This window comes from Leucopleurus acutus (assembly GCF_964270905.1).
Source record: "Leucopleurus acutus genome assembly, chromosome: 8".
Classification (NCBI taxonomy): Eukaryota; Metazoa; Chordata; class Mammalia; order Artiodactyla; family Delphinidae; genus Leucopleurus; species Leucopleurus acutus.
This window is the reverse complement of record NC_139151.1, coordinates 103446607-103465387: the sequence shown is the minus strand read 5'-3', so window position 1 is coordinate 103465387 and position 18781 is coordinate 103446607. Positions and strand designations below refer to the sequence as shown.

Here is an 18781-nt window from a genome sequence, read left to right as displayed (position 1 = left end):
TTAGCATATCAGTTGTACTTCTTTTTCTAGTTTTTTCAGTGGTTGAGTTTGCAATATATATTTACAACTAATTCAAGTCCACTTCATGGGCAGTTTGAGTACCTTACAATAACAAAAGGATCCTAATTCTTGCCTCCTCTCCCTCATATCACTTCTGTCATTCATTTCACTTCTACATAAGCGTACATAAGCATATACATACATGTACACATAAGCACACATAGTTGGATATGTTGCTGCTATTATTTTGGACAAACTGTTATCTCTGAGATCAATTAAGAATAAGAAAAATAAAAGGTTTTATTTTACCTTCACTTATTCCTTCTCCAGTGCCTTTCCTTTTTTTACTGTACATCTGAGTTTCTGACCTATATCATTTTCCTTCTCTCTAAAGAACTTTTATCATTTCCTGCAAAGCAGATCTATTGGCAACACATTCCCTCAATTTTTGTTTGTCTGAGAAAGTCTTTATTTCCACTTTACTTTTGAAGGATAATTTCACAGGGTACAGAATTCTAGGTTGGTGGCTTTTTATCTCAATATTGTAAATATTTCAGCCCACTCTTCTTGCTTGCGTGATTTCTGAAAGGTCAGATGTAATTCTTCTCTTTGTTCCTCTGTAGATAATTTTTCCTTCTGGGTTCTTTCAGGACTTTTTCTTTCTCTTTGATTTTCTGTAGTTTAAACATGATATGCCTACATGTAGGTTTTGTTTGTTTTTCTTTTTTGTTTTGCACTTACTATCCTACTTGGTGTTCTCTGAACTTCCTGGATCTGTGGTTTGGTATCTGACATCAATTTGGGGAAATTCTCAGTCATTATTATTTCAGATATTTCTTCTGTTTCTTTCTTTCTTCTTCTGGTTTTACCACTATATATATGTTACACTGCTTATAGTTGTCCCAGTTCTTAGATATCTTATTCTGTTTTCTTCAGTCTTTTTTCTCTTTGCTTTTCAGTTTCGGAGGTTTTTATTGAGATACCCTCAAGCTCAGAGATTCTTTCCTCTGCTATGTCAAGTCTACTAATAAGCCCACCAAATGTGTCCTTCACTTCTATTAGTGTTTTTTTGATCTCTAGCACTTTTTGGATCTTTGTTGGAATTTCCATCTCTCTGCCTACATTGCCCATCTGTTCTTTTTTTTTAATTGAAGTATAGTTAATTTACAATATTGTGTTAGTTTCAAGTATACAGCAAAGTGATTCAGATATATATATGTATATATCTATATGTATATATCTATATATGGATTTTTGGGGGTTATTTTTGGAGGTATGTGGGCCTCTCACTGCTATGGCCTCTCCCATTGCGCAGCACAGGCTCCGGACGCACAGGCTCAGTGGCCATGGCTCACGGGCCCAGCCACTCCACGGCATGTGGGATCTTCCCAGACCGGGGCACGAACCGTGTCCCCTGCATCAGCAGGTGGACTCTCAACCACTGTGCCACCAGGGAAGCCCTATATATGTATTCTTGTTCAGATTCTTTTCTATTATAGGTTATTACAAGATACTGAGTATAGTTCCCTGTGCTATACAATAGGTCCTTGTTGTTTACCTATTTTATATATAGTAGTGTATATATGTTAATCCCAAACTGCCCACCTGTTCTTGCATGCTGTTTCCATTAGCACCCTTAGAATATTAGTCATAGTAGTTTTAATTCCTGGTCTGATAAGTCCAACATCCCTGCCATATCTGAGTCTGGTTCTGATACTTGCTCTGTCTCTTCAAGCTGTGTTTTTTGCCTTTAAGAATGTTTTGGAATTTTTTTCTTGATAGCCAGACATGATGTGCTAGGTAAAAGGAACTGTCATAAATAGGCCTTTATTAAGGTGATGGTAAGGTGTGGGGGCAGGGGAAGCATTCTAGAATCCCATGATTAGGTCTCAGTCCTTTAGTGTGCCTTTGCTGCTGGACTATGAACTTCACATGTGCTTCTCAGTCCCATGTTCCCACCACTCCTCTTAGGTGGGACAGATGGTCAGAGCTATGGAGCTGGGTATTTCCCTTCTTCCAGATCAGTTAGGCTCTGATAAAACCCTAGCAGGTTTGGTTCTGGTTAAACAGTTTTTCCTGAGGGCTGACTGTGTTAGGAAGAACAGAATGTTCTAGCATATTTCAAAAATGGTTACTTTTCCTCTCCTCCTGTGAGGAGCATGAGGGACTTTTTCTCTGAAATTCATTATGAGAACCAGGTCAAGCTCCTGGATGTAAAATCCCCCAAACTGTGGGCCCCCCTTATGACTGGGTCCCCTTAGAGTTTTTAACTCTTAGAATTGTCCACATTGAGCCTCCAGCAATTCATCAGTTACAGTTCAGGTTTTCCTACCCCAGCACTGGTTCTGTGAGGTTTCTGCTCATGAATTTTTGCTCTGGTAAGTTGTGATTCTCTGTACCTGCCTGTCTGTCTCTCCAATTTGGGGGGCAGCAGTTTGCCCTGTGACCTCACTTCTCTTAAGGATCTAAGAAGAGTTGTTGATTTTTCAACTTCTTCAGCTTCCTTACATGCCAGACCAGACTGGGAGTCAAGGTTTTTTTTTTTTCTTCATTTAAGCCAATTTGAGGTGGGTTTCTGTTACTTACAAACAAAAGAATCCCACTGAAAATAATGAATACTTGGGTAGCACTTTTCCATTAATAAGTACTTCCCCAGCTATTAGCTCTTTTAATGAGTAAATCAAGGCCTAGAGACGGGACGTGATTACTCACAGTTCAAAAAAACGTAGAAGAAACAGCCTGGGCCTCAGCGCAGAGATAAGCAATCCAATCCCTTTATTTTACATATAGAAAGACAAACCATATCCTCATACATTCTTGGTGAAGCTTTTTCAGATGATGATTTAACAGCACCAATCAATTGCCAATGTACAGAGCCTTTGACCCAGCAATTCTACTTCTACAAATAGATCCTACTCACACATGTGCATAAGTATGCTCATCGTGGTATTGTTTGTAAGAAGAGTAGAGAAAAACCTAAATGTCCATCAATAAAGAAAAGATTAAATTGATTATAGTGTACATTGCTGTGGAATGCTTCACAGCCAATAAAAAAGAATGAGTTGGATTTATACGTACCCCATGTAAGTTCTCCAAGACATGGTGTTCAGTGAAAAAAGCAGAACTCATAAGAATACATAGAATGTGATCTCATATGTAAAAGAGAAAATAAGGAACTAATACATGTGCATATGTACATGTACAGGTATGCAATACAGGCAGAGGACTGAAAAGGTTATATATCCCACCATCTTCAGTGGTTACCTCTGGGGAGGACACTGAGAACAAATGATCTTTTTGTTTTGTTTTGTGTCTTTCTGCATTTCTGTAATGCATTAAGAATGCATTAATGTATTCCTTGGCCAACAGACCCACAGACAGACAAAAACAAGGGGACAGGCAGAACATTCTGCCCAGGGACACACAACACGGTAGAGGAAGATATGGTCAGAACACAGAACTCCTGATTCCTACACTGGACTCATTCCTCTACCGCCTCCGAATCTCCACAGCTGTTTCCTTTACTCCACAGCCCTTGTTATAATCACAGCAGCCACCACTTATCTTGGCATCAGGTTGCTACAACCCTAAGAGGTACAGACTATCCTCACGCATATCTTGCAGATGAGAAGACTGAAGCTCCAGGAGGGGATGTCCCTGTGTTTGAAACCTTTCGTCTAATGCAAAGAGACAGAAAGTCCTTTGTACCCCTGCTTCCTGGCCCCTCACACCCAGAAGCCACTCAGGAAATGCAGGCTGGCCTGAGAGAACTGACCTGATATTCCTCTTCGGTAAGGCCCTCAGCCAGGGCATGCTGGCGCAGCTGGTCGGGGTCCTGCGCACGGAAGAGGCGGCTGAGCAAAGCATAGATGTAGGGGGCCTCAGGGGAGGTCTGCAGCAGCACGGCCAGGCCTCCATACCAGGCAGCCCGTGACAGGTGGTGGGCATAGAGGCGCTCTGTGGGTAACAGCAGGCGGAAGGCCTCGCGGCAGTCCAGGCTAGACACGCCGATGTCATTGGGGAGGATGTACTGGGTGTCCGCCATGGGCCCTGCTGAGAACCATCACCATGATCACAGCCATCATTCATCGTACGCCAACTGCACACCTGACTCTGCACTCTCACAGTCTGATTTAATCCTCTCCAAAGTCCATGAGGAAGGGAATACCACTGTACCCATGCACCAGATATGCTAACTGAGGCTCAGTGACGGTTAGGTGACTCACCCAAGGAGATTACAAAATATTCTGGTAGGCAATGTTTGGCCCATGGCCTCTCAAACTTAAAGACTGAATCCAACTACCTAGTATTACAGTTGGGGAAACATGTCCAGAGAGGCTAGAGCTTTGCCTAATAACACAAGGGAGAGGTCAGAAGCAGAGATCTGCATCTCTGGACTCCCAGCCCCAGGCCTCACTCCTCCCCTCCTCCTTCTCTGACCTCCTAGCCTCCTCCTTCAGAATCATCCTGCGGGTTCTTCAATTCTGCCCACCACTGTGCTCATAAGGACAAAGTCCCAGTTGGAAGACCCAGGTTCCAATCCTGGCTCAGCCCCAGACTCCTAATATCAAGTCAATTGTTTTACTTTTCTGCCCCTCCGTTACAGCCTCTGTAAGATGAGATTGATAGTAACCCCAGCCTCACCAGGTGGGTATGCAAATTAGATGAGGTCACGAGGTCACAGGGTCACCCCAATCGAATGGAATGTACCTACAGCAGTAAATGATTTTCCCTGAACTCTTCCTCTCTCACTGATCGCAGGATCTGTCCCACCCTCATCCCTCTGCCTTTTCTTCGGTCCTCCGTCCTCCTGTCCTCTCCCTGTACTGGGCGAGAGGAGCTACCCTAGCTACAGAAATTCAGAGTTGGGAGAAAACTCATTTTACAGTTAGGGAGATTGAGGCCAAGCAACTTGCCGAAGGTCTCACTGCCCGGTTGGGATCCGGGTGTCTCCCAACCCAGTATACTCCACAAAGCCCTCTCTTACTAGGAATGAGTTTCCAACCTCCCCCGCCCCTCCCGATGCTGCTCCCCAGTAGCACAATCCCCTGGGCTCTAAAAGGAGTGTTAACCCTTTGCTGCCTGGAGCATTCCTTGGCCTCGGGGCCGCGATGAATTTGGCAGGGGTACGGGATGGGGGGGGCAGAAAGAGAATGATCTTGCGCTCGGCCCAGACTCGCCCTGTCTCCCGAGGATGACACATTGTGACCCCAAAACCCGGGCGCCGCGCCCTCACCTCACCTGCAGCAGCTGCTCCGATCGCAAACTCACTTCCTGCTTCCGGCTCCCCCCCATTCATTGGGGCTCCGCGAACTCCGCCCCCACCAGCCAATTGCCGGGCCTCGGGGCCCGGACGGGCATCGCCTTCAGCCAATAGGCGCGCCGAGGCGAGCTTCTCCGGCATGCCGGCTCCCCGCCCCAGGCACCACGGCGTCGTAAGCAGAACGGCCCCTGTGGCCTTGGCCTTTTGTCGGCAGGTGGCGCCCGCGCGGGGGTCAGGAACCTCAGTGGCCGGGCCGGTGGCGGCCTAGTTCCGGCAGACGGGGCTGGCAAGGGACCCCGAGTCCAGGCGGGGCGGCGTAGCTGTCGCGGACAGAGCACCAGGGATTTCCCCCCCCACAGTCCTGACCTCCGCTCTCCTTTGGGGTTTCTCCCAGTCCCCCGAGCTCAGTTTTGTATGGGGGAACCTGCACCGTGGGAGTGATGTGGTCCTTCCTCGGTGGAGTCGAGGGCCAGGGGGCGGAGACTCTTCCGAGACTGCAAAACCCTTCGCGCAGGGAATCGAGGCTACAGGTGAGCGGGCTCCTGCCAGGGCTGACATGGTCCTACCGTGTGGGGGGCGCGGAGAAACGCCCCCAAGTACTTCCCTGCACCGCTACCGACTTACCGTGGGCCTGATGGGGGCTGCAGCTGAGTATCTTCGAGCCTCAGTTTCCTCAGCACAAAGGGGCGAGGGGCCTGGCAGTTCCCCGGTGCTTGCCGGGTGCCTGACGGATGAGAAAGCCGCCTGTGACCCCAAAAGGCTGCCCAGGGCAGAGCCGAGCCTTGGATGTCTGGAGAGACTCACAGGAGGATGGCCTGGGCGGGGAATGGTACGTGGAAAGGCCAAGCGCCCAGCCTGGGCGAAATGGGGAACATGGTGAGGGTCCCAAGTCAGTGGTGGGGCAGAGCCAGGCCATCTACGGTCCAGTCAGGCCTCCCCTGCCTACTGGCTGTGTGTCCTTGAGTGGGACACTTTACCTCTCTGAGTCTTGGCTTCCTCAGCCAGAGAACCAGGCTAAAAATTGTCTTTACTCGGAGGGATGTTGTAGGCTTGAGTGAAGTGTTGACAGGGTAGTGCTGCCCCCTAGTGTTGTGCAGAGAGGGGTGGAAGAGAGGGGATACCCTTCTTGCCAGCCTTGGCCACACCTGTGTCTCAGCCCAGAGCAGCAGCTGCCCACCAGTGGCACCAGTTTCTCATTCACAAAAAGTGCCCAAGGCCCTGCTTGGCACAGTGGTGCGAACTGTTGACTCTGATGGTGATTTTCATTGTAGGGAGGAGCTCAATAAATTGGTCTGTGTCCTTAGAAAATCACTTTTCTTCCCTGTGCCTCGATTTTCATTGTCTTTAACATGCGTGTAAAGTCTTCCTTGACTTGGGAGAGGTTGAAATGTACACAGATAAAGAAGGAAGTGCCTTCCATGGACACCAGTGGGCAGCTCAGGCCAAGGAAAGATCCCAGTACTTCTGGGAAACCCCCAACCAAGCTGCATTTTTATCTTCACAGCTAATATGAGCACTTCCTGAGGGTCTGTGCTAGCAGCTTGACATGGAGGATCCCATTTAATTCTTGCAGAAACCCTGAGATAGGATATCATTTTACCTGTTGCACATATGGGGAAATGGATGCTGATGGATTCATTGACTTCCCTAAGGCCACCCAGGAAGTCCTCAGGTGTCCCTGAACTGGGGTCTCGCCTTCCACCACATTGTCCCCTCCACCTGTCCCAACACACACACACACACACACACACACACACACGCACAGTATCACATGCAGCAGTCTAATCCCTGGAGTCATGACCATCCCCAACCTTGGCTCTTGCCCATGGGAATGAAGGAGAAGGTGAGGAAGTAATATTAAGTACATACTATGTTACAGGTGTCCTCCATACATTCACAACCATCTGGCAACATAGGGACTGTTATTCCATTTAACAGCTAAGGAGACTGAGGCTCCAAGAGTTGGAAAGGGGTAGAGCTGAACCAAGACCAGGGCTGTCTGACCCCCTCCACCAACACCTCTGAGTTCTCCCTCGTGTGGCACCTGTGCCTTTTGCTTGCCTCTCCTCCTAGAGAGTCTGAGGTTCCCTGATAGAAATGGCATGGGAGTGTTCCCCCGTTTGGTTCTCAAAAGAGTGAGAAGAGAGGAACTGGAAAGAGTTGGATTCTTACTGGTGTGTGTGTGTGTGTGTATGTGTGTGTGTGTGTGTGTGTGTGTGTGTGTGTGTGTAGTTGCAATGCTCCCAAGTCCACCCCAGCATCCCCATCTGGGCCCCTCTGTGACAGTGTGATGCCCTAGAAGCAAGAGTCTGATCACCTCCTCTCACCACCAGCAAGTGCCCTCTCTCCTCTCAACAGTCCCCGGTCTGGTCTCTGTGGCTGCAGCCCACCGTGTGGATTAGGGCAGGTCCCTCCCCTTGGAATCTGTACTCCCTAAGGCTCTGTCTTCCACTGGGATGATGCCCAGGTCAGGCTGGTACTCAGAGCCTCTTGTTCAGATTTTTATATTTCCAGAACCTCCATCTACCTGTCTTTCCAACTTGTTTGCCCCAGGAAAGCTCTGGGGCAATCCCAGCAGCACCCCGAGCTTGCCTTGGCTCTTAGGAAGAGGCGACACTTAGCCAAGATGAATAGGGATCCAGTTCAGACTTGGCCTCTATGGCAACCAAGGCCCACCAGACCCCAGCCCAACATTCCCAGCCCTCATTCCTCTTTTCTGCCTCCTCCACACCCACCTCATTGGTCATCAAGCATTTTCCCTGCCACACCTTTGCCCATGCTGTTCCCCTTACCTGGGTTGCCCTCCAGACCCCTCCATCCCTGTCCAAGGAAAGCAGCCCAGTGTGATGGAGGAGAGGGCAGGCTCTGAGGCTAGGCAGTCAGCTGTGGATTCGAATCTGACTTGGCCACTTTCCAGCTGTGTGACTTGGAGCATGTGTTTTAATCTCCCTGTAAACAGAAATGGTAACACCTCCCTCCCTGGGTTACTGGGAGGATTAAATAATAAAACCTCTGAGAAGCAGAGCCTGGTGCCTGGTGAGTGCTCAATGAACACAGTTATTATTACCATTAGCACAGTGCAGGGCACACAGTGGGCATTCGGTGATGGTAGCCCTTGTGTCACAGCCAACACTCTGGAACCATGAGTCCTCTCCCCGCCCCCCCGCCCCTGCTCAACTCCTGACTGTCCAGAAATGAGAATCGGAACTTTCACCCAGCATCTTCCCTGTCAGCATGGCGCCAGCATCTCGTTCTAGCCACCTTTCTGCCCCCTGAAGCCCATGCTCCAGCCACTCTGAACCTCTCACTCAGTTCCCTGCATACTTACACCTGAGCCTGTGCTCGGCCTCCCTTCTGCCTTAAGTACCCCCCCCCCACTTCCTGTGGATCCTTCTGCGCCTCCTCAGTGAAGCCTCTCTCACTCCTCACTTTTCTACCCTCCAGTGAGACCAGCTTCACAGCTCCTGGTGATTCTCTGATCCCAGCACACAGGAAGCCATGCTGTCCTTCAGTAATTGGTCTGTCATCCACTAGGCTGTGAACTCTACCAGGCAGGGAACCAGGTCTGACTGTCTCTGTGTCCCCAGATCCCACTTGGCAAGGAGTCCTGCCCACAGTGGGTATCCGCAGATGTCGGTCCCAGCCTGCTGCCCACCCGGCACTCCCTTAGGGGCTGGAGGCGTTGCACACATGCAGGACACGAGGGATTTGTGAGGGCAGCTGAGCAGCAAGGTTTATAGAGGAACCCAGGGCAGCAGCAGGGTGATTATCTGGAACTGGGTCGGCAGGCTCAGGGCACAGCCAGCCTAAGCTGGGGGTCAGGGGCCCATGGCCCCTTCATTCCCCCAGGGGCACAGTGTAGGTGGCATGATGTGGGATGCCCCAGGAAGGGCCAGGGCGTAGGGGTGAGCCTCCCTCCATCAGCCCGGGACAGAGCTGGTGCTGAGGGCCCCATCATTCTGACCAAGGTAGGGGTCCCAGAGACCCCCCTTTGGAGCCAGAGTTAAGAGGGGAAGGGCACCATCCATCCAACCCGTCCATCTGGTGTGGCGATGTGCCAGCAGGTAGAGTCCCACATGCAGAGCTCCCTCTGGGCTGCAGGAGGTGGGGGACCTGGGTGGGCAGGCGGGCGCAGCAGCAGGGGGCCCCCAGGGAGCCTAGTCCAGCGGCCCCTGGAAAATGAGGCGGACACAGCCATGCTCGCCGGTGAGCCAGGCCCCGCAAAAGGGACAAGCAGCGTGGAAAGCGTGGGTGCCATGGGGCAGTGGCGTCTGAGCCCAGTAGCGGGCAGTCTTCTCAGAGCAGACGTGGCCACAAGGTGCGAAGGCGTGGCTGGGCGGCCCGGGGTCCAGGCAGAGGCCGGCCTCCTGGCCGAGCCACAGGGGCACGTAGGGCCCCACGAGGCGGCAGAGAGGACACTCGCGCTCCTGGGGGCCCCGCTCGCGTCGGCAGCCCCAGCCGTGGTAGCCGTGGACGTGGCCACAGCGGACGTAGACCCAGGGCTGCTGCTTGTCAGGTGCTGTGCGGCCACGGGCCGGGCTGGGGAAGGCGAGGGTGCTGAGGCCCACGGGACACTGGGGCCGCGCTGCATTCGCCTCCTGCCTCTGGGCCTCCAGCTGCTTCAGCGTGGGCGCCCGCAGCAGCCCCGCCGGCGTGCGCCACAGCAGCGTAGCTCCGCACAGGTCAATGAGGGAGCCGTCCTGCAGCACGTTGGACTCGTTTTCCACCTGCAAGGGCAGCAGAAGAGCCTTATTGCCCAAGAGGCTCCTGAACCCCCTGCCACTGGGCCGTCGTGACCCCAGTCAAGCCACCCATCCATCCCACTGAACCTCCCTAGAGAGAGCACTCTGGACCCGTGGGGCTGGCTGGGGCAGAGAAGGGGGTTGGACTGGGGCAGAGGAGGGGGGAGGGTGGGGGAAGAGCAGCAGAAAAGACTGAGAAGCCACGTGGGAGGGGAGGCAAGTGGTCCCAGGCAGGCACTGTCCGAAAAAACAGCAACAACAAAAAACACCCAGGCAGGCACCATTCCTTACACTCAGTGGAACGTGGGCCTTGGTCACCTCATCTGTCAAATCAGAAGACCTGGACCAAAATGGGAGTTTTCTAAAACATTTTCCCAGGCTCTCCCCTAATGGCAGAGGCCAGAAACTCCTCTGTCCAAAACGCTGGGGACTTAGCCCAAAGCAGGGGTCCTAAGGGTTGAGGTTAAAAGCAAGGACTCTAGCACTAGATCGTCGGGGTGTGAATGCTGGCCTCAGCATTGACTAACTCTGTGTCCCTGGTCAAGTAACTTATCCTCTCTGTGTCTTAATTTCCTTATCCTCAAGATGGATTTTACTTCCCTGTATAGCAAGTGGTTTTCATGAATCAATGTAAACACTTGGAACGGTGCCCAGAACATAGTAGGTGCTCAATAAGTGTGTCCTTTTAAAAAGTAATGTTTCCCCAGATCTCCCAATAGAATTGATGCTCTGGAAAGATAAGCCATGCTTTTCCTCGAGGTTTGGCATCTCCTTGCCCGAGGTGCTCATACCTAGGAAAAGCTCTGTGTGGCCCATTTGAGGATCTTCGCCACATGACGTTGGGCAAAGCCCCTATGTCTCTCTAGGACTCTCCCAGCCCCTAACATTAGTTCTCTGGTCTGTACCACATGGAGCGTTCACTGTCACCTGTGTCAGAACTACTCCAAGGCCCTTTCCTGCTGGGAGAGAATAAAGCTAAACCCGTGTGAACGTGACAGACATGTTACAAACTGCTCACATACAGGCCAAGTGTCACCCTCATAGGAGGGTGTGAATTTTTCAGCTGCTGGCATCCTCAAAGCCACTTGGTACTGCACGGTGTGTTTGTGTGGGTGCCACTTCACATCACCCCAGGGACCTCCGGCAGTATGTGGGCTACACTTGGAGATGCTGGTCTGTTCCCCTCTGTGGTGCAAGTGGCACGTGCCCCCAGATGGACCCTGTTGGGGATCCCTTGTGCAGCAGGACTGGAGATCATCTGTCCTGGCTTGGGAAGGGGGAAGGGGAGATTGGGAGGACCCAGGAAGGATGAGGGGGTGGGGAGGAGGGTGGACAGGCCACCTACCAGCTTCCCCCGCTGCTGTGCCGAGCGGCTGTCCCTCAGAGTATATACATTCCCACAGACCGAGATCTCCCGCCAGACACCCGGGGCCGAGTCCTCAGAGAAGCCGCCTGCTGGGTGCATCACCAGGACCCCGTTGGTGGTTAAGCCGTCCATCAGGCCGTCAGGGGTCCGCCATTTGGCTGCCCGCTCCTGGGACCACACGTGGGATCAGATCACATCCCTGAGTGGCCCCCAGCAGGCTGCGAGCCAGGAGTGCTGCCCCTCTACCCTCGAGCTCAGAGGTGGCCCGGAGAGGACTAGAATTGGCGCTGCGTGACCTTGGGCGTCACCTGACCTCTCTGAGCCTCGCTTTGCTCATTTGTTAAGTGGGGTTGCTAATCCCCGCATAGGTCATGGTTATGATTACTGCAGGCTGGTCCATCACCCCAGGATGCTGCCCCTCCCCAGCCTACCCCTCGGCTCACTCTCAGATGTAGTGCTGGTCCCTGCCCGGGGGGTTCACTCACTCCAAGGAAGATGTTGCTGGAGGCATCGAAGCCAGCGGCATAGATGCGGGCAGTATAGGGCGGCCGGCGGTCACAGAGGATGCGGCAGGCATAGCGGGAGATGGTGCTCTGGGCAGAGGGGCCCTCGGCAGCCCCTCCTCCAGGGGACGTGTCTGTTACCACAAAGTCGATCATGTTCTCCGTGGAGCGGCCAATCTGTGAGGGAGGGGAGGGCAGGCACAGGAATGCTGTGTGCACAGGTCAGTCCTGCGGGCTTCCCATCCCAGGGTTCCCAGCAGCTGCTCTGTGTGCAGGGTCACCAAACAAGGAGGGGACAGCACCATCCCAGCTCCCTGGGGGTCTCCACATCCAATCACTGGTGTCTGTGTTTCTCCTTCTCTGTCTCCCCCCCAGTCCCTGGAAGCACCCCAGTCAATTAAAAACTAGCTGATTTGCGGATAGAACAGTGAAAGGGTAACTGACACCCATAGTCTGGGAATGTTCAAATGTTAGTAGAATATAGTGAATTTTTGGTAAATATTTACTATATATCATGTTAAGCACTTCGTGTGCAATATCTCAGTTAATCTTCCCAACGATGTCCTGGGGTGGGACTATAATGGGCCCCACTTTATAGATGAGGAAACCAAGGCCCAGAGAGGTTAAGCGACTCTTGCCCAAAGTCATCCAGCTACTAACTGACGGAGCTGGGAGCAGAAGCCAGGCAGTGCGACTCTCACAACACACTCTGAACTCCTAAACTGTATGCCTCCCGCAGGTGGGAGTCCAGGCTTGGGTCTGAATCTTGATCCAGCCACTGACTTCCTGTGTGACTGGGAAGTCAACAACCCTCACTAGGGTGTCCTGCTTCCTCATCTGAAGAGTGATCCACTGCACTGAGGACACAAAGTACCTGCCCCGTGGCCACGAGCCGCCCCCTGGAACACCTGCAGAGCTGAGTGTCCAGGCCTGGTGGTCCAGTGGCCAAGGCTTGTGGAGGTGCCCGAGCATACCTGGAACATGTCTGTGTCACTGTCATGTGTGTACTCGACTATGACCGAGTGGCTCCGGGACAGTGTGTACGAGATGCTGTGCTGGCCACGGTTGCTCAGTGCCTGGTGACAGAAAGGAGAAGTCACTTTCCCGGGCATGTGGCCAGGAGAAGGGTGAGCCTCTAAGCCAGAAGCTGGAGCCCAAGGCCCAGTGGCCACTCCTAGGGAAGGGGCGGCTCCACCCTTTGCAGAGGGTGTATTGTGCAGTTGACACTTTACACAGGTTACCTTGTTTGATCCCTAAAGCCACCCGAAGGAGGCATGGTTATCATTCCCGATTTACAGTTGAGGGAAATACAGCTCCAAGAGGAGAAGAAACTGGCCTAAGGTCTAACAGCTGGAAACAGCAGAGCCCGAATTCTAACCCAAACCCTCTGCAGCCAAAGGCCTTTCCTTTGTCATTGCTGTGTGACTGTCACATCCCCTCTCTGAGCCTTGGCCACCTCTAAAATGATGCTGACCACTTCCATCGAACGGATGGGGTCTGGTGGTCAAGGAAACACTGTGCAGACTGTAACACATGGCAAGGGATCTCCCACCAGCACCATTTCTCTGGGGCAGTGAGTGAAGACACAGTGGGCTCCCCTGCTCCAGCGGGGCTGTGGGCAGGTAGGACTGGGAAGACCAGCACCCAGGACTGCTAGGACAAGCTGCTTGCCTTGGACACAAGTGGCGTGGAGATGTGGTGCATGACGTCTGGCTTCACTCCATTGGCGTGTGGCCGGCGGTTCAGTGCCAGGCGGCTTCGGCGGCGGCCCTTGTCCCCACTTGCCAGACACCCATTGTAGCTGTGGATGTGAGGGATAAGAAGAAAGGGTTGCAGGGAGAGAGAGAGAAAGTGAGCCCCTGAGAGACTAGGAGGAACTGCCAACTTCTGGGCAGATCCTACCTTAATAAACAAGCCCTAGAACCACCCACAACTAGAAGACCCTACTCTATCCAGTTGGTGCCTTCGGGGAGTGGGGTGGGGGTCAGAATATCCTCAAAAGGCCTTGCATCCAATTAACCAGTGTTTTCTGGATTCCTGAACCATGCCTGGCCAGGTGCCAGGTGCTGGCATGGTATAGTGACACACCACAGTCAGTTCTGTGCCCTAAGTTTTTCAAGGAACCTGGGTGCCACCTGCCATGATCCAGGCACAAGCCAAGTGTGCCCCAGGCCCAGAGACAGGAGAAGGGAATTCTGGCCCCAGGATTGGGTTTCTAAGAGAGGGGACACCCATACTGGGCCTTGAAGAGCTAGAAAGGATTCACCTTTAGCAAACTGTCATTAATTGTATCACAAGTACTACCGGAAACCAGAATGAAAGAAAAAAAACAGACCCACAATGCCACTACCTCCATATCGCCACACACATCAAATTTCTACCTTCCTTTCCAGCTCTCGTCCGGAGGGAATGATTGTGGAAGGCAAAGATGGAGTGAGTCATAACCTTGATCGCTGCCATGTACCGGAGCCTCCCGTGTTCTTGGTGCTTCGCATTATTAATTACCTAATGGAACGTGTGCAACGTCCTGCCAGGCAAGTATCTTTCTTCTCATTTTACGAATGAGGAAAATTGAGGCTCAGGGAGATAAAATGACTTGCCTGAGGTCCCAGGCTAGTCAGTGGGAAAAGTCTAGATGTGAACTCGGGTCTCTCTGACTCCAGCCTCTTCTGCAGAAGACTTTCTGTAGGAGGGCTCACCCTGAGCAAAGGCCTTGAGGCTGGAAGGGTTTGGTGAGATCACAGAGTGATGATTTGGGTGGTAAAGTGCAGCAGGGGAAAATGAACTTGGTGGGAGGGCCCTGAACACCAGGCTGAGGATTCCGGACTTTATTCCATAAGCAGTGGGGAGCCATGGAAGGTTTGGCGGCAGGAAGTGAAAAGGATGAATAGCTGGCAAATACAGCTGAGGACCACTTGAATCAGAATCTTCCCCGGCCTCACACATGGAGATTCTGATTCTGTAGGTTTGGGATGGGCCTGTCAATGGGTATTTTCCAATGTGCTCGCCAGGTGGCTCTGATGTCCAGCCAGTGTGGGGCTTCACTGCCCTGCAGAGAACAAATGGCAGTCAAGAGGGCCTGTCCCCTTAGGTCTGAGCTCTCCCTCATCAGTGGCCTCACCCTCAGCTGCAATGCCAGCTCTTCCTTTGGGACATCGAGCAGCTGCTTTTTTTTTTTTTTTTTTTGAAAGTGTGGAGTCCTAACCACTGGACCACCAGGGAATTCTGAAGCAGCTGCTTTTCTAATGCAAGCACCCCTGAGAGGGGCATCACTTTTGCCCTTGTAAGCTCTTCCCACATATGGGGGGTGGGACAGTTCAGGACACAGGCTGGGGGCTCAGACTGGCCTGGCTTAAATCCTGGCTTTCCCGCTTATCATATGACCTCTGTAAAATGGGGTTAATTTATCAGGACCTACCTCACAGGTTCATTGTGAGAACTAAAGGAGATAAAGCATTTAAAAATGCTTGGCACAGAGTTTGGCATATATATAGCAAGCCCTTGGTAAGTGTTAGCTATTATTATTATTATTACTGAAAAAAAAAGTACATGGCATGTACATGTCAACAAACAGTAGCCATTATTATTTCTAAATAATCATCACAATGATAACATAGCTTATCATATACTTTCTTCGGGGTAGAGAGAGAGGCCAAAAGGAGGTACAGACAGGGGAGGAAGGAGAGGAATTTTTGCCTGGGGCAAGAGCTAGGTGGGTGGTGCAGAGATCCTGGTCAGGTGAAGACCAGGAAGGGATGAGCTCTACTCAGCCACCAACTCATGTCTCTTCCTCTCTCCTGGCCTCAGTTTCCTCATCTGTAGCATGAGGGTCAGCTGTAGCTTAGCAAAAGTTCACTAGACCTAGAGTAAAAAGCCCTGGGTCCAAATCCCAGCCCTGCCACTTACCAGCTGTGTGCCCTTGGGCCAGTCACTTCCCCTCTCTGAGCCTCGGTTTCCTCACCTCCTTCCTCACAGCATCTTTGTGAAGATTGAAATGAAATAATGTCCATGAAAGGGCTCGGCACAGGCCTGCCTCCCAGAATACTTGGTGTGTGCCAGGCACTGTCCTACATGCTTTACAGAAATCACCTCATTCATTCCTTCCAACAACCCTCTGAGGTATTATTATTAGCATCCCTATTGGGAAATGGGAAAACAGAGGCACAGGGAAGTTAAGCAACTTGCAAGGCAGGATTTGAACCAAGCAGTTTTGCTGGAGAACCAGAGTTCTTCACCTCAGACTACACACACTAGGTGCTTTATGAAAGGCAGCTGGTGTTACTTTCTTCTGCTCAGAAACGTGGGTGGGCAGTTAGAGTTGTCTCAGTAATTTATGAAAAATGGGAAGATAAAATAATAATTATGAATTGAGGTGGGCTTGGTCAACTTTGTCTCTCAGCTGGGAAGGTGAGGAGGGACAAACAGCAGAAGGCCCTAAGTGGGGAGAGCCGGGGCCCTTGGTCTGGCTGTCCTGTGGGGTGCCTGGTGCCCCGCCCCACCTGAACCAGGGAGGCTCACCCCAGAACGATGAGTTCACCATACTTGATGGGCTCCTCCCCTGGCTGTGCATCTTCACTGGGAGAAGAGAGGACACAAGAGCCCTGGTTCTCTGGGTGCTGGAGGTCTGAGGTTCGGGGGGAGCCCACTTCAGGGTTTCCTTCCAACACCATTCTGGGCAGAGTGGGAGAGGAGAAAAAGAGCTTTGCAGCCTCCCACCCCAGCCCCCTCAATGGCAGCTCCAGCATGCTGCAGGCCACCTAGGCTAACAACAGAGTGACCTTTCACCCACTCTGTTGCTATGGCAACCACTTCACTTCTGCCTCCCCTAAACTGACAGGGTTGCTGGGATACCAGGGAAGGGAGATGGATGGGATGGAACCAAGAGGGTGGGGCTGCACAGAGGGTCAGAATATTTGGCAGGGGCAGAGGGATGGACCAACTTGGGGTGGCCAGAAGCTTCTTTTTGGCCAGGACCTCAGTCTGGGATGTGCTTGGAAGAAAGTCACCCCAGGAGTTGGGGGCCCTTACTGCTCATCCTTCACTCAGTTCCTGGGTTTGGCTCTCAGCCCCAGGACCTCTGAGTAACACTTCTGTCAGGTTTTTGGAATCTACCTGTCCATCTTAATCTTTCTGCCCCTTTGCCGGTCTAGGCCTCTGTCTGTCTGTCTGTTTTCTCAGTGACTCTCTGTCCCCGCCGCTGTCCTTTTCGCCATCTCTCTACCCACGCTCCTCCCCATCTCCGGCTGTCTGGCCACCTCTACCTCCCCATCCATCTGCCCCAGTCTCCCCATCTTGTCCTCGCCCTGCGGGCAGGCCTCTGGACCCCTCCCCGGTGCACCCCCCTCCCTCCCTCAGGTGTCAGTCTGCAGTCCCCGGGCCGCCCGGGTCTCTGGAGGCCTGTGGGGGCGGCGCTCCCCCCTCCCGCTCGGGCTGCAGCAGAGCCGGTCCCCGCAGGAAGCCTGTTTGGAAAATATCCCAGCGCAGGAGGGACTGCGCCGGGGCAGGCCGGCGCCCCGCGCCCGGGGCAGGCACAATGACAGCCCAGCACATACGCAGATACACACCCGGCGGCCCCTCCACACAAATACGCGCGCTCACACCTCACACACACAGTCCAGCACAACCCGAGCCCCGCGGGCAGTGCCCGGACGGGCGCAGAGTCCACCCTCGACCCGCCACAGCAGGCGCGATCGCGCAAAGAGCCACAGGCGCCCGCCCTCAGGCCAAATACCCCTGCCACCCAGACACTCAAACACGCCCCCAGCGTCCGCTGGGGCCCGCCCGGCGAAGCCCCCGGCCCCTCCGCCCCGGCGGCCTAACCTGGCCGAGCTCCGGCCTCCGCTCGGCGCCTCTCCCTCCGCGCCTCGCTCCTGCTCGGCCCTGGGGCTGCCGCGGCGGGATGGGCCCGGCCCGCGGCGGCTCCGCGCTGCCTCGTCACGGAGACACCCGGAGCCGGGGGAGGGGTACGGGCGCCAACAGCCACGCTCCGCCCCCTGTCCTTATGCCCCGCCCCGTGTAAGCCCCGCCCCACTCAAGACTCCGCCCCTTGCGGCGAAGCTCTTCCCCAGTCGGCGGAGCCCCGCCCTTTCGCAGGAAACCACGCCCCTTATAGGGCCCCGCCTTCGGGCCCTTGGAAGCCCCGCCCACCACTCTATTTTAGGAACTCCCCCGCCCAACTTCGCCACCTCTGGGACTCTTAGGTAGTCTACGAGACCCCTCTCCCAGTTCGGGCTCCCCTGACCCCTCATTTCTGGGGACTCCCGAGTTCTCCTTGAGACCCTGGCGCCCCCTCCCCCACCGCGGTCTAGGACCTTCCCACTGGGCTGGAGGCCCCTTTCCCCACCTTAGGCCAGGGACTCTCCACCTCCTGCCCGAGAACTCGCCTCCCAGATGGAGAAGCTGCGGAATTAGAGGAGAGAGGCAGGGGCGGGAAGGAGAGAGAAGGAAAATACTAGAGGAGGCGGAGGAGGGGGTGTGCGTCAGCAGGAAGGAGAGGAAAGCCGCCGCGTTTGACTCCAGTAGCAGACCTGTCTTCCCCCACCGAGCTCGGCTGCTTTCTCGCTGAGCAACCTCCGGCTGACTCGGGGCCCCCCAGGTGTCTAGGAACTCCTCTCTCTCTCCCGCCAGCTTGCACACACTACCTGAGATGCCGCAAAGGGGATGGAGACCTTTGGGGGTTTGCAGTCCCCTCCGGTCCTGGGCTTGCAAGAGATCTCGTCTGTCAGTCTGTGCCAGGTGCTATGTGCTGTGCTTTGAACAAAATAAGCCCTTTAATTCTTGGGAGACAGGCACTATAATCACCCATTTTACAGATGAGAAAACAGAGATTTAGGAACCTGACTTGGTCGTGGTTATTTTCCTAGAAAGGGCCCAAGAGTGGATCTCAGCTATGTGACTCCAAAGTCCG

The 18781-nt window shown here is 53.2% G+C and overlaps 2 protein-coding genes across 3 annotated transcripts in view; both read right to left on the bottom strand.

Moving 5' to 3' along the window:
- Nucleotides 1-5285, bottom strand: part of DPP3 (dipeptidyl peptidase 3) — a 34488-nt gene extending 29203 nt beyond the window's left edge. For both annotated transcript variants that reach the window (XM_082844776.1, XM_082844777.1), the window contains exons 1-2: nt 5242-5285; nt 3776-4050 (exon numbers count right to left, since the gene is read on the bottom strand). In XM_082844776.1, the coding sequence (XP_082700902.1) occupies nt 3776-4045 (270 nt within the window). In that variant the 5' untranslated portion in view covers nt 4046-4050; nt 5242-5285. The remainder of the gene's footprint in view (nt 1-3775; nt 4051-5241) is intronic.
- A 3729-nt stretch (nt 5286-9014) lies between these two features.
- On the bottom strand, nt 9015-17790 carry PELI3 (pellino E3 ubiquitin protein ligase family member 3). The gene is made up of 8 exons (XM_082844445.1): nt 17695-17790; nt 16393-16545; nt 15781-15852; nt 13546-13675; nt 12849-12950; nt 11857-12051; nt 11351-11539; nt 9015-9990 (listed from the first exon to the last, which is right to left on the bottom strand). The coding sequence occupies exons 2-8, from the start codon at nt 16542-16544 to the stop codon at nt 9421-9423; spliced, it is 1410 nt and encodes a 469-aa protein (XP_082700571.1). The 5' UTR covers nt 16545; nt 17695-17790; the 3' UTR covers nt 9015-9420.
- Nucleotides 17791-18781: the final 991 nt, after the last annotated feature.